Genomic DNA, 15,180 nt, shown 5'->3' on the forward strand with positions numbered 1-15,180 from the left:
ACGAAGAAACCTTCAATCATGCAATTGGGTCAAGGACGATGAAGGAGAGGGAGATTGTCCCAGTCTCCACGGATATCGCTGCATAATGCAGAAAGGCCAGTTAAAAGATCATACCGTACACAAAAATCAAACCCGGATGCCCCCAGGTCCAAGTCCAGCACCCGACTTGGACACGAAAATCAGAAACCGATCAACACACAAAACCCATATCAATGAAGAAAGATCAAGATATTTCAGAACGTGGTGGATGAGACGTTAACCCGTGACGCTTGAATTCAAAGAGGAAAGCAAAAGAGAAATGGTTGGAAGAAGATGGGGGTTAAGAAAGAGGAGGCATGTCAAGAATCATTCCCATAAGAGCGTTGAAGTGGACCGCAAGGTAGGAGGGCGTTTACGAAGTCCCCCCGTACAACCCAGCCGGAGGCGAGGAGTACTGTCGTAGCACCGAAGGTGCTGGTGCACCGAATCCGCCAAAGGCAGCCGGGTTGCTATTCCCGGGAATCGGGCTGCCGATATCACCTGGCACGATGCTGCCTCGATGGCCGGCGACCGCACTGTTCGTGTCCGGCTCGAACTTGACGGATTGGCCCTGCCCTTCATCCTTAATGGAGAAAGAGCCACCGCCATTCTGGGGACTGCCCTCTGTATCGCAAATCTCGAGCATCTCGTCTAAGGAGATTGCTGGCTCACTAGAAGACCGCAGCTGCTCCACCTGGCCCAGGACCAGGTTTACATCGTGATAACCCCCAGAACCGAGGCTCGGGCTCATCGTGTTGAGGTGCTTGCAGGCTTGGATGACCAGCAAACGTATGGTGACAGGCCGAGAAGTGTGTGGCCGGTGATGACCACCAGCTGCGAAAGCGTTGTGGGACCATCCGCTTCCTATGTGATTTGTTAACACCGGCGTTCCACAGTAGTTATTTGAATGATTTTCTCACCAGTCGTTGCTCCCCAGGTAGAAGCACCGGGGAAGGCGGAGCCTCCAAAGGGTGCACCCCAGCTAGTACCACCTGCAAAAGGCGCATGCTTGGCTCCTACAAAAGAATTAGCCAAAGGTACTACTCGGTCAAACCATCCAAATATACACTGACCTAAAGGCTCCGTAAACAACGATCCTTGGAAGCTGGCCCTCGCCGGCGAGGCATACGGTCCAGGAGCAGGGGCACCGGGCAACGATTGAGACAGCTTCGATGAGTACGGACCATCCATGTCATCGAGGAGCGCACTACTTCCCAGCTGCGCACTCAAGTCATCAACATCTCGCTGGGCTGAGGGATGACTGTGGCCATGATGCTCCGGCTGATCCTGTGCAGTGCTTGGGGGACGCTTAATGGGGCTTGGGCGGGATATCGGAAACGGCTGCGCACCGGACTCTAGTGGAGAGCGTTCGAACGAGCCAGATGGTTGTCTTGAATGAGACTTCGATAGACCAGGTTGCTGCATAGCAAATGCTCCGGGAACACCATGGTGCCCCGGGAATGGTAGTCCATGCCCGGTTTCAGATAGAGGGAACCCTCGCCCAGGCGGCATTGGACGGACTCCGTTGATTCCCGGGGGGGGAGGGATTCCTCCAGGACCACCAAAACCACGGAGAGGATTCATCATCGCCGAATTCGGAGAATACATTGGCAAATCGGGTGGGTGGAGAGGCCGGCCACCCATTCCCGGTAGACCTGGCGGATTGGTAGGCACGCCACCCAGGGCTGAGAAACCAGGAGGGTGACTGCGACCCAAAGGCGATAGAGGCGCGGAAGGTTGGGGGTGGTGCAAATGAGGCTGTTGGTGATGAACCGGTCGACCAAGTCCTGGCACTCCCGATTGCGACTGAGCTAAAGAGCGGGGGGAAATCGAGGGCTGGAAGGGGAAATCCGAGCTTGCTGATTGCGAGTGAGGAGATGAGGAGTGGGAGCCCTGCTGGGACGGCTGGCGTGGCCTGCTGGGAGTCGAAGCTTTCGGGGCAACAGGAGTAGCCACAGCGTAGTGCGGGGATTGGAGCGAAATCGGAACAGCTTGCGTTTGAAGGCCAGGTACAAGAGGGATCGAGCCAGCCTGCGGTACAGGCATTGTCTGGATGTAAGGCTTTCCCGCATACTCTGCTTTAGCAGTAGTGTCGCGATCCTTCTTTGCCTGCTCTTCCCGCATTCTGCGCTCTTGTTCTTCCTTGGTCTTCCTCTCTCGCTCCTCCTTCTCCTTGCGCTTGGCTTCATCGCGCCGCTTCTTCTCTTCTTTCTGCTCACGCTGCTTTCGCTCGGCCTCGGCCTGCCGCTCCCGCTCTTCCTTGGCACGCCGTTGCTTCTCAGCTTCCTTGCGAGCACGACCCTCTTCCAGGGCCTTGCGTTCTGCCTCGCGCTTCTTGCGTTGCTCCTCACGCTTGACCCGCTGCTCCTCCAGCTTCTTCTCTTGTGCAGCCTTAGCAGCAGCTTCCTCTGCCGCTTTCTCCGCATCACGACGAGCCTTCTCCTCTTCCTTCGCTTGCTTCTGCAAGCGTTTCTTGTCCTTCTTCTTCTGTGCTTCTCGGGCCTTCTTGGCATTCCGCTGCTCGTTGCGGTTCTCTTCTTCCAAAAGTTCCTCTATCAGCTGCTTTTGCCGCTGCTCGGCGACCTTTTCTCGATATGCCGTCATGACTCGTTGTTCGAACATTCGAGCAGCAAATATCTGGAACATTCGTCGTCCTTCTTGCATACGCTGCTCTTCCGTCATAGCATCCTGATCATAGCTGTTAGTCTCCATTCCCCGTTCAGAAAATTGCTCATAGCAACAAACCATCTCATCCTCATCAAAATCCTCCTCCTCCTGGCTATCATAGTCGTCATCCTCTTCCTCGTCGTAGTCTTCATCGTCAAGAGGACCATGGTTATGGCCGGCATGGAAAGATTGATGAGCGGCTGCGATGTTATACTGTGTATCTTCCTCTCGCTGCATTCGACGCTCGGCTAGTTGCTCCATCATATCAATAAAGTGTTTGCCATCATTTTTGAGAAGATCGTCCGCCACAGTAAGGATACCATCTAGGCAAGCAAAAAAGTCAGTAAAAACCACATTTGACGAGTGATCAAGACAAGTGTTGTTCTGCGGACCTTTGACGGTTAAACTATTTCCGAAGGCGAAGAAATCGGCCCGTGCAGCGCGCGCTTCCTCGTCCTCATACTCCTCATCACTGTACAGCTCGTCCTCGTCTTCATCATCCTCTTCTTCATCGTCATAATCGTCCTCAAAATCATCCTCGTCATCCTCGGGCAGTTCCTGAACTCGGCCCCGTGACGGATGAAATTGTCCATGCGTGCGAGTATGTTGACCAGGTGATCGGAGAGGAGGTTGGTACAGTCGAGGAGGAGGAATTATGGGGGCGCCTTCGTCAAAGGAACCTTGGTTGTTGTTGGCATATTGCTCGAGCTCTTCGTAGTATGCATCGTACAGGACCTCCAACTCTTCCTCGATTGCGGTTCGCTTTCGGCCACAGACGGTGCAACTGCAAGAATGCTTTTGTTGTTCCTTCATCTTCTTCAAAACAGCATCCTTCTCCACCTTGACGAGTTGGCGGCGCTCCTCCTCCCCCAGTTCAAACCAGAAGGTCCGGATGTTCTCCCGTTCCTCCAACGATGACTGGTTCCAGATGCTGCTTTCCTTAGCCGATCTGGCAGGGTAACGATTGCCGTAGGGTAAAGAGTGTGGCGGCGGGGGAGGGTGAGAAAATGAAGCGGAGGGAGTAGAGAGGGGAGTTGAGCTGCCATCTGCGAGGTTATGTGACCCAGAGCGGCCTTTCTTGTTTTTCTTTTTCTTTGATTTTTGGCCAGGTGCATCCGGATGGTCGTCGGGATAATTCGACATCAGTGGTCCGCTCAGGTCGTGCTGAGAGCCAGGCTCTCCGTTCTTAAACATCAGATCTGATTCGGGGTGGGTGAAGTCGGTACTATCGAGGTCCGCGTTGTCATAATAGGAATGTCGATAGTCAGCTAAATCTGCGGCATCTTCGGCGGCATGCGTCTCCGATGGCTCCGCTGCTGAGCGGGCAGCTTGTTTCTGCCGACGCTTTTGCTTCTTGCGATTCACAACGGGCGTTGGTGCGGACATATTTCCGGCTATCGAGTGGCTCAAGGGTCCCCGCGCGTCACCGTTGGTTGTTGGTGGTGTCGGAGTTTCTGATGCATGGGTCGCCATGGCGGACAAGGAGCTTGTAGCAACTGCGGAGGCAGTGTTCTGTTACCACCAGGGCCGGGTCAGTAGATCGCCAGAAGAGCAGCGTCAGAGAGTTGGGTGGGGGACAAAAGCGAGCAGGCCAAAGCGGAGAGCGGGAGGGCGAAAGAACCTACCACAAAGCTCCGATCAATCCAATGCAGGGACCGACTCACCAGTAAGAAATCCCCGTGGAGGGACAACAAGATATAGTCGCTCCCTTGGTGGCTTGTTTGGGGGGGGCGTGTGGCTTCTCCGGAGTAGTAAACGGGAGGGGGAGTGCGGGATCAGGCTCGAGGAGGGGGTTGAAAGGCCAATAATCCCGGCGGGTCACGTCGTGTTCGCTGCTCGGAAAGAAGGCCGGGGCGCTGGAAGACCCGCGAAGGAAGGAGATTAGCGAGTAAAGGCCAGCGCTGGCACGGTATCAGAGCCCTGAGAGCGCGAGGCAGGAACGTTGCGAGATCTTATGCGGATGATGGATGAGGCGATGGGCTTTCCTGCGTTCTGGCTGGTTGTCGTGCCGCCGCAACGGGATAGCCGCCGCAAGCGAGCTGGTGCCTGACCGGTCAGGCACCGCGTACAATTGTAGAGATTTTGAGGTCAAGGAAGAGGTCAGATCCGCCTGCAAGTCTGGGATACTACTGCTATCTGCATATTACCTCTCCGTTATAGACCGGGCGGACTCGTCCACGCACAAACTGAGGTTCGTTTTAAGTCACGTGAATTGGAGTCACCGCCAAAGCATACTGCCAGTCTTATCCTTCAGGCGGTGATTACCCACGTGACTGGCACCTATCGGCGCCTCATTGCTCCACCGCGTGGTGAGACACCGACAGCGCTAATTAAAAATAACATCACGGCGAAGGTCAGAGCCAGCTGGGAGAGCAGGAACAGAGGATGATCAGACGGGATAGTTGCCGAGTGTGTATCACAGTCCGCCCGTAGTCAAAACCCCCGGCAATCCTTAAATCTCCGGGTCTCTACGCATTCCTTCTCCCCTTCATCTTATCTACCGCTCCGACCGCTCGTCCAGCCCGTCGGCTCCCAGCTCTCTCTCTCTCGCTCTCTCGCTTACTACTCAATTTCAACTGCTCCTCTCGTTGGCAGTGGATTGGATCGTCGTGAGGATCGTCGTCCCTGCTCATCCAATTCGTCGTCTACACCCCTCCTCCATCATCCTCCGACCTTCAACCCACCCCCCCCCAAGCGACGCGACCGCCCTCAACCCCCAACGAGGGTTCGTCACGTCACTGTTTTTGTGCATCTTTAGGCCCTCCACCCCCTCGCCCCTGAACGCTATTGGACGGGAAACACCGTGTGTGCAGGGCTCGTACTCAGCTCGCCCCTGCCTGCTTCCGTGTCGCGATCTTGGGCCATCAGCTCTCGTAGGCCTGACTCGACAACTCGTATCCGCCTTTAACTTGCGATCGACCTCTTTATCATCCATTCGACCATCATCGATCCCTGCTGCGAGCACCCCGGCTTGACCATCCCACACCATTGAACATGGCCCAACAACAGAATGACAATGTAATGCGGAGGTACGCGCGGCCAGTTTACTTGTTTCTTGCGTCTTGTGATACTCTCCTGGAAATACCCCATGCCCCATTCAACGAGGCGTGCAGCAGCAGAGATCCTTCTCGGTCAATTCCTGCACCATCGCTGAGGATATATCACTCAAGACTGCGGGCAATTTGCATTATATCATCATCTCGATCATCTGCTAATCAGCAACCATTTGTACAGGAAGCTTGTCATCATCGGTGACGGTGCTTGTGGAAAAACCAGTCTGCTGAGTGTCTTCACACTCGGCTACTTTCCAACTGTGAGTCGCAACCTAAGATTCTTACTTCATGATCAGTAGCTAATCTATCTTCTAAACATAGCATTATGTTAGTCGTCGATCACCCCGCCTCGCCCACGGCCTATACATCTAACTGTTTGATCCTCAGGTGCCGACAGTATTCGAGAACTACGTAACCGATTGTCGAGTTGACGGCCGGTCGGTACAGTTAGCCCTCTGGGACACGGCCGGCCAAGAAGATTACGAGCGGTTGCGGCCACTGGCATACTCGAAAGCACATGTCCTCTTGATTGGTTTCGCAGTGGACAGCCCCGATTCACTAGAGAACGTGAAACATAAGGTGCGTCATATTGATTTTAAGGTGAGTCGATGATCAAGGTTCCTAACACTGTTATAGTGGATCGAAGAGGCCAACGAACGATGCCCCGGCGTGCCTATCATCCTAGTCGGCCTGAAGAAGGATCTGCGCGAAGACCCATTGGCCATTGAAGAAATGCGCAAGAAGTCTCTCAAGTTCGTAACAACTAAAGAGGGCAATGAGACGGGGACTCAAATCGGCTGCCGCAAGTACCTGGAGTGCTCGTCCCTCACGGGTGAGGGTGTTGATGATGTCTTCGAGGCAGCTACCCGGGCTGCTCTGTTGACCTTCGACAAGCGGAAAAGCTCCTGCTGTATTGTTCTATAACGAACTGACTACGTGAACGTGCGACATTGCGACTCTTTCTCTGCCCAGCGTTCGGTTTATCTCGTCTTGGAAGTCGATGGACTTTGCGCAGTCCCCGGTTTGACCCGGTCGGTTGACATATCCGCTGTATCATGCATCATTGGCGTTTGGGAGGTTTCTCGTGATTGCTTGGGTCGATTGGTCCGGGTATGACATCTGCTGCTCTTCTGTTTCTATTCCGGCCCTTCTTGCCGTGTCTATTCTCTCGGAGTACATTCCTTCATGTCCTTCCTTCTGGTCTTCCCCTCCTTCCCCTTTCTTTTCATGCACATGCATCTCCGGATTCCCATCTTTTGTCCCTGTTCCCCCGAAGTGCATTACGTATCCCGCTCCTTGGTGCCTTCTCTTCTCCTCGTGTAGTAATTCCCGTCGATTCTTTTTTTTTACTTCAGTCATTCCATATAGTGCGTTCATTGCAATTATCTTTCCGGGAACTTTATTTAATCCAATTTTGTGACCCTGGCAGTCTCCATACAGTTACGTGTACCACGCATAGATATCGAGCCACTGGCCTTTTAACATCGATAATGATTGTTTATAGAGAACACATATGAAAGAATAGTATGGCTGTCCCAGAGATAGCTCAAAAGCTCTTGGAAAATTGGCCCCAAAAAATGCGTAGAATACATAGCGCCCAAGTGACACACAAAACACCCAACACTACCACTGGATGAACCCAGAACTAGCGAATCACACCATAGTGAATCCAAGCCCGCATACTTATCTGTCCTTCTTCTCAGGACGCTTCCAATCGTGATTCCACCCTTCAGCTGGGGGGTAGTCGGTCTGCATACGGCCGTACTCGATGGGGAACATATCAGTGAAAATGCCCTTCTTAATCATCGACTTGCGGAACAGTCTACCGCCATCACCGGCACCAGTGCGCAGCTCCTCGCAGGCAGCCTGCATGCTCTGGTACTGGCGCTCCAGCTCGCGTTCTTGGGTATAGCGCTGCTTTGCCTGGAACAATTGCCAAGCGCGGTGGATGGTCCAGTGGCGGAGGTAACGGTTTCGCGAGAAGCGGAGAGGGCGAGGAGTGAGAGGGTGGTAGAGGAAGTAGCGGATGAGAGCTGGGTGGTTTGTTAGCATCAGTGAGGCCTTTTCACTTTGATCGTGTGATGTGATGCGCTTTTCGGAGCGAGATAGAGGGCTGCATCGGCCAATTGAGGCCATCGATAGCCCACAATCTTCGGGATAACTTACTGATTCTCTTATCCACATTAGAACGACCGCTTTTTCGGCTCTCCAGAGTACTCGTCGATGAGAATGGCGCGGATTGCACCGCCGCGGTGATCGGACCGGGTTGTTGTGTCCGCCGGGCAAGGGTCTCGTGGCACACCCGAGAGACGGTAGGGCGTGTCGAGGACAGCGACATCGGGATTCGGAAGACGTTCGCGAGAGACGCGAGTGCCGGTGATAAGGACCGCATGGTGGGTGGTATATGGTGGATGCTAGCACGGGGAGCTACTTTGGCTGTACGGGGGGAATAATTCCCTGATGGCAGAATCTTGTCCGCCCTGTATTAGCCGCGCGCTTAGCTGACTCGCAGCCAGATCGCCGCACCGCATTCGATTTGATACCCCAACACCGCGGTTGTTAGGAATTCAATATTAGAACAGACTAACAAAAAATAGATTATGTTGAATATCCAGGTTCCCATATTCTCGTTCCTGACGAAATTCGCCGTGAATTTGAGGTCATAGTAGATTTCTACTCTCGACGGAAACAATGTGTTGCTAGTTCTAATAGGTACAACGAAGAAAAACCGTGGGGTTCCCAAGAATAAAAAAGCAAAGCTGAGGAACTAGTCAAAATATTCAAATATTCAATGGCATCATATGGGTCATGAAAGGCATAGTATGTCAAAAGCAACATGCATGTGAGCGGCGTGTCGTACCGATGTTCGCTGAGGAGAGTTCCTTAAAACGCCATGGAATGCAAACTGTGTGTTGAACCGAATCGAGTGAGAAAGCCAGGGCAGTTGCCCGGGTAGAGCGGTAGAGCGGTAGCGCATCAAACCCGCCGACCCTTATCGCCTTTTCGCACCCTGCTTTTTAGCTCGATTGTAATTCAACACTTTGCGCCGCCGGTGTGTCTGTGCGAGTTTCCACCGGCAGTAAAGGACAAGGGCGTCTTTAAGCAGCACAAACATGCAACCTCCGACCACACTGCGACCCCAGCGAGTCTGGAGAATCCCTGGCCGACTGCGTTCAAGGACCGATGACGGAGTTGTCCAGGATTTGGGCAGGACATACTTCAAAAGCCCGCCCATGGACGCCGAAATGGCGGGAAATACGAGTGCTCCGAGAACAATCTCCGCGAGATTGCCGGTGTCGTGGATAATCTCATTCTGTCGACGCGCGAGACCCAGCCCCTGCCCGTTGTTTTGGCCTCCGTTCTGTCCCTGTGCTTGTCCATCCTGGGCGCCCAGGTCAGCGCCATCTTGGTTCTCTGCTGCTGGAAGAGCTTGAGCCTGATCATCATCGTCCATTCCTACCTGCAACTCAAGATCAATTTCCATAAGTATTTGACCATTCATGTTGTCACCGAAGCGATTAAGCCCCTCCGCCTGGTCCTGCTGCTGGACTTCGTCCAATATTTCTTCCGCTGCACGAGGTTGCACCTCTGCGATCCATTTTCGCTCCAATCCACCAATCAGACGGTCGTATAGAGCGCCGTAGAAGCTCTTGACATATGGTAGAGCGGCAAATGTCATGGCCGGGGTAGGCGGCCAAAGATCAAAGTCGGGTTCTTGCCCTGGGCTATGTGCAGCGAAGAATAGAACAGGAATTGCTGGGAGGAGACCTTCGGCATAGCGGGTGCGAGAAAAGATCAAGACAAGAGGGATGAGAGGTAACCCGAGGTTCATGCCGGGGTTCCATGGCCCATCGACACTATCCTCGAGAATCTGTTTTGCCTCCTCGGTGCCGAAAATGAGATACATCGAGTATACGCCGTGTGCGCAGCATCCAGCCCAGACAGTACCAGCCACTGTAAAAACCATGCCTGGAAGAACCAACCGCCCCGCAACCCTCTCCATCAGGCGCAGGATGTCGACAATATAGCTACGCGGGCGAGTGACAATTATCTCCGTCTTGCATTGAGGGCAGACCATCTTTGTGCCACTGCCGTTTCGTTTCCGTGAGCGAGGGTTCTCTAGATCTGCGAGCCAGTCAAGGAGACATGCCTCGTGGGCCGTCAAAGCGCACGGACAGGGAGATCGCCATTCTGAATTTAGTGGCGAGTCCTCGGTCTCATCCGTGTAACAGATCCAACATTTGCGCGGCTCTTCCAGGGTATTGGAGGTATCGGCATTATTTGAGGGCCGAGCAACGGTCTTGTCGGCGATGTCCGTCACGCTCTCGGCAGCGTTCGGTGTGGAGGTGCCTTTGTTCAAGAGCACGGTTTCGGCATCCTCAGACGGCTCTTCCTGGGCCAGCTCACCCCCAAGCGCGATATCTGTGTCGGTGCTGGAGGTTGTGGCGCCATCGGACGATCTCGTCCTCCCGGCGGCGGAGTAGCCTGGGAGGGAAGCCATGGTGGAGATGGGGTGATGGGGCAAAATGGATGCGGCAAGCCAGGTAAGAAAGGAAGAAAGTATATTCTGATAGAGTTAGGCCACCCGCTCAGATGCAAAGGGATCGAGTAGGCATCTTCCGATAAGGTAAGTCACATAGAAGCTGATGACGGAGCGGAAGAATCATAAGAGGCAAGCCCGCTGGAGAGGGAAGCTCCGCCCTAAGTGGAGGGCCTTCATGAAAGGGCCGTTCGGCTGCCACCCGCGGCTGTCAGTCGGGTCACGTGTTGATCACGTCACAGTCGGCGGTAGGAGCTTGTTGAGGCTGGGCCGGAGTGAGCAGAGAATCTCCACAAGAACATGCGATCGGCGAATGCTGGTAGCCCTGGGGGCACATACACAGGATTGCCATGGCTACCTAGAGTTATCTGTCAATCATTTGGACGCGACCTATGTTGCTTTGGATGTCCTTAGCCGGGTGCAAAGCATCGTCAACTAAGAATCAATCATCTAATATACCTCGAATACACAGAAGAAAATAAAAGAAAGGATCGTAGTGCAACCAAAATGTCAAGACCAGAAATCCCACCCCCATGGAAGGAAGCGCGTAATTCAATTCCTTGTTGTCGAGAACCTAGAGGCCCCCTTCGCCGACCGCCCTTCCTCTCCTTTTTTTTTATTCTTTATACTTACCTTGTTCGGGTGGCTGCGATCCTGAAGGCGCCCACTACAGATTGGCCCCTGTATTGTACAGCGCGGCAGAACAGTTTCTTCAACGGTCTTTGGGCTATTGACAGGCGTATTACTTGGTTTTTTTTACACCGTAGCTTCTATCTTTTTTTATTATGTCTTGGGTCAGTGACTCGGGTATGGAGAAGATAATTTTAGATTCAATAGCTGTGGTTAATTGAAGATTACGTATCGTCCTATGTGCCACTGGTAGTAACCTCATCCGTTAAAAATTAAAGATCATTTTAGGCCCTTTCCCAAGTCTTGCCTATGCCTCTGTTCGGGCTGTATCCGGCTGACACTCTATTCAATGCTTATTCCCGAGGTCTTGACAATAGTTTTAAGAAGGGTAATCATTTTCCAATGTTGGTAACAATTACTTCAATTATACAAGCCCTCAGAAACTTCATCAAAGCCATTGAATACGGGGAGGGATATTAGATACGTTTTCTTTCTCTTCAATATACTCCAAAGCTCGTACGCTACACCGTTGCCATCCCGGGTTCTGGCAGAGAGAATCCCGGGGGGAAATACCCTCAAAATTCCGCATATACATATATATATATTTGATCTTCAAGACGGCCAAGGACCTGCTAATGCTCTCGCCTGGGCAATAATTACAATTGCCGTCAAGTTGGCCTCAACACCCATTCATATCAAACGATAGGAAGCCATTAAAGGGAGGATTATTTCTGAGAAGAGCGAAGAGTTCTGGTTAATAACATTTGAAGACCCCAAGCAACCGATCGGACGTGGTCCAAGACCGAGTATAACCACCTACATAATACAGGACAAAGTAAACAGCATGGCTACTATGTCCCGTCCACGCGAATAAAATCTATCGTAGCTTAGAGAATTTTCGATTCGATCAAGTGAAGGACTACTTCAATGAAGTTTTTGCCGGTCCAGGAATAAGTGAAGTCGATTCCAAGGAACGGAATTCTAAGATAATTTAGGAGTCCCACAAGGTATTATGCTAAGTGTGACCTTGTGTACTCCGTACATGAGACATAAAAAGCCCGGTGTTATGGGTATATCAAGATAACCCAATGGTATTCAAGTTCTATCATCGTTCACAGTGGAATTAATGTAGTAGTCGGGCAATTTAGGTGCTGTACCCTAATTCTCACTATTTTAAGCACTCACCCTCCTCCACCCTCTTCCAGGATTTTTCAATTTGGAGTAAAAACAGGTAAAAATATGTGGTCCCAGAGGGGGTCGAACCCTCGACATCTGCGTTATTAGCACAGCGCTCTAACCAACTGAGCTATGGAACCAATTATATAATACGGCAACCATCTTTTACATCATTGAGGCAGTGTGTATAGAGACCGATAAAATTTAACTTAATTTAGAGCCGATCCAGGCAAAAAGATGGTCCCAGAGGGGGTCGAACCCTCGACATCTGCGTTATTAGCACAGCGCTCTAACCAACTGAGCTATGGAACCACTCATATGATACAGCAATAATCTTTTACATTATTGAGGCAAGAGTGTAGAGACCGATAACATCAGTTTTCATTTCAGAGCAGATCCAGGCAAAAAAATGGTGGGTCACCCTTGACATCTACGTTATTAGCACAGCGCTTTAACCAACTAAGCTATAGAACCGCTTGATGTACCGGTCGGATTTTATACTCACATATAGTAAGCACAATTGTAGGGGACCATTCAAAAACCCCGGTTCCACTGCGCCAGCCTTCGAGCTTGATATGAATACACGAGACACCCGCCAAAGTCGACCCTCCTCCGGAGTTTCACGCGTGGACGCTATTCGACAACGCACCAGATCCAAAGACAAGGCCAGAATGGCAGGATCCGGTGCGGTGGTGTTTGTGGGGAAACCTAGTGGGTTTGGTCGTAAACGTCGTGTTCACGATCGTTGCAGTTGGGGTCGCTGCCTCGAACCATAGTGTCGGTTTTGGGACTACTACCCTCTATCAAGGCTCTTGTTCAATGACGGGGCGTAGAGACTGGTCTTCATCTGCTAATTCTACACTAGACTCTGCTTGATTTCAGTTTATGTTGAGGGGTATATGTCTTTCAGGAGCGATCCAAGTACATACGACCATAGGGTGTGGAGAACAGGGCTTCCCGTCCGCTCAGCCGTACTCAAGCCACATACTAAGCGCGGTCAATAGTTAAAGAGCCCTGGGCCTTAAAATAGCGTTGCGTTTTGTGTTAAGTTGTGTGCGGGTGATATGGGTGAGAATACTGGAGACTGGGGGTGAGAGGGGTGAGAAGGGGTCAGAATACCCACAGCGATGCGTTGGCTTCGCTCCCGATCTGCAATGGTAGATAGTCAATAACAGCCCGAGGGCGCAAGCTCAGTCTGCCATTCCTGACTTTTTTCTCTACCCAATTCATCGACGAAAAATGCTCCCAGAAGACATACGAAAGAAGCCTGAAGAGAGAAACGCACATGCGACGTCCAGCTTTTTTGGACCCACAGCCCACCCAGTGCTCAGTGGGCGCTTCCCAAGCGGATTGCCATTATGTCCGGTTCTGCTTGCAGATAGCTTCCTCTGCGGTCGGTTACTTCAGAACAAAGCTCAGCTTCCGTAGCATACGCATGGTCTAACTGTTGCGTCATTTTGACACCGAAAAATATTTCTGTCGTTGATTTGTAGTTTATTTCAAGTTATACAACGCAGTCAGGTCTCAATTTATCTACACACAAAACAAAGGTTCTCATCAACCTTGATGTATTGAAACCCTCTTGGCAATACGCGGGCCCTTGTTAGGTAGGCCCCTATAGATGCTCAACGCAAGACTCCTTCTTCGCACGCATCGGCCATAGGCTTAGTCATATTGAGCCTCGTCAAACCGTGAACTTCCTCCAAGGTAGGGACATTCACCCGCGGCCGCAAGACTCCCTTCTTTGCCTCAACGTTGCCGCTCGCGCGTCTCTCTGCCTGCGTCAATTTCGGGGTTCCGCTTTGAGTTTGGCAAATGTCTTTTCAGCTTCCCAGTTTCAGATGCTGTCGCTGGCAAAGACTAGGTCCATTTCTTCCAATGTCCTCTGGTTAGACTCCGGATAAAGTGCCCACAGGATGAGGATGCTCAAGAAGTTAACCCCGCCGAAGATGTCTAAAGTCTTTCCATGTAGCCGTTCGAAGAGTATAGGAAGAAGAAGTACCTACGTAGACGTTAACAATACCCACGTATTGTCCCGGTACGAAGAATGCTCACTGTCGAACCATTACCGATTGACCATCCCACCACTCCCCACGCGTTACCGCGAGGACGGACTTGAAGAGGGAAGATCTCAGCAGGGTATAGCCATGGGCCCCCCTAAACTAGGCCAAAAATCCGCGAGGTGTAAAGGCGACGATTTTATATTCTTGTGCGCACCAAAAATCGTCGCCATTCCACCGTCATCTACGTTTACACCATTTCGGACTGTGATGTTGAGTGACGCTATTGAATTTAGATTGATGAACTCAACTTTAGCGCCCTCTGTCTTTGTGCGTCGCCGTGATCAAGACGAAGAGAAGGTTTCTGAGACCCCAGAGTTGGACGCATTCCCGTCAGAGGTTGAAAATGATGAAATGCGGTTAAAGCTGACTCCGAGGCTGTTCCTGATACCGAGAATGACAATTACGATGAAGATGACGATGAAGAACAGGATGAGAGTGAGGATGACGCCAATGGTAATCCTTTTGCGTAAGATGATTTTGACACAAGGCGATGAGAAGTAGAAGGTTCTTGAGGTAGTCTAATTATCGCAAATTCAATTGGTTTTATTGAATGTCTTTGGTCATGATAGAACTTGATTCTGGTGCTTGTATGCCTCAGGTACCTCGTCATCCATGAAAACTTTCGCTCTCAGCTTTGGACTCTGTAGATGCATGAGTGCCCGAGGCACTTATCTATGATTGCGACATCTCTAATGAGGATGGAATGAAGTATGAAGTGGGTGCTGAGCCAGTCAGGCCGAGAGGAAATTCCCCCAACTCTTCGTACTGTTCAGTCCGCAGTAGTACTCCAGGATGCACTGTTTGGTAACATGACACTGTGCTGTGGGAGCAAAGCCATGTGCCAGGCACCAAGGCACTTCTGCACCTTAGATAAATTCAGACCCAAGACAAAGGAGCTCAGCTGCTCCACGAGAATAGCTGTTGACATTCGAACCCGGGCTCTGACTGAAACACAAGCTGAGCTTGCCCTATGTGACGTGCTTAGTGGAATAAGAATCGCCTCGGTACAAACACGGAATCATAGTTGTTAAGG

At 51.6% G+C, this 15,180-nt stretch overlaps 4 protein-coding genes across 4 annotated transcripts; 1 reads left to right on the forward strand and 3 right to left on the reverse strand.

The window, feature by feature from the left end:
- Positions 1 to 391: 391 nt before the first annotated feature.
- Positions 392 to 4,197, reverse strand: N7482_003525 (uncharacterized protein; the record flags this gene model as incomplete). Its single annotated transcript, XM_056685650.1, has 3 exons — positions 392 to 882; positions 939 to 1,034; positions 1,092 to 4,197. Coding segments are annotated over 3 exons (3,693 nt in total), but the record flags the coding sequence as incomplete, so codon positions are not given.
- A 1,482-nt stretch (positions 4,198 to 5,679) lies between these two features.
- Positions 5,680 to 6,662, forward strand: rho2 (uncharacterized protein; the record flags this gene model as incomplete). Its single annotated transcript, XM_056685651.1, has 4 exons — positions 5,680 to 5,714; positions 5,920 to 5,998; positions 6,126 to 6,317; positions 6,375 to 6,662. The coding sequence occupies 4 exons, from the start codon at positions 5,680 to 5,682 to the stop codon at positions 6,660 to 6,662; spliced, it is 594 nt and encodes a 197-aa protein (XP_056544393.1).
- Positions 6,663 to 7,421: 759 nt separating this feature from the next.
- Positions 7,422 to 8,130, reverse strand: N7482_003527 (mitochondrial 54S ribosomal protein mL40; the record flags this gene model as incomplete). Its single annotated transcript, XM_056685652.1, has 2 exons — positions 7,422 to 7,771; positions 7,905 to 8,130. 2 exons carry the CDS (start codon positions 8,128 to 8,130, stop codon positions 7,422 to 7,424), a joined length of 576 nt encoding a protein of 191 aa, XP_056544394.1.
- Positions 8,131 to 8,730: 600 nt separating this feature from the next.
- Positions 8,731 to 10,239, reverse strand: N7482_003528 (RING finger domain protein; the record flags this gene model as incomplete). The annotated part of the gene is made up of 1 exon (XM_056685653.1): positions 8,731 to 10,239. One exon carries the CDS (start codon positions 10,237 to 10,239, stop codon positions 8,731 to 8,733), a length of 1,509 nt encoding a protein of 502 aa, XP_056544395.1.
- Between the last annotated feature and the right edge of the window lie 4,941 nt (positions 10,240 to 15,180).

This window comes from Penicillium canariense (genome assembly GCF_028826845.1).
Source record: "Penicillium canariense strain IBT 26290 chromosome Unknown utg000002l_segment0_segment0, whole genome shotgun sequence".
NCBI lineage: Eukaryota > Fungi > Ascomycota > Eurotiomycetes > Eurotiales > Aspergillaceae > Penicillium > Penicillium canariense.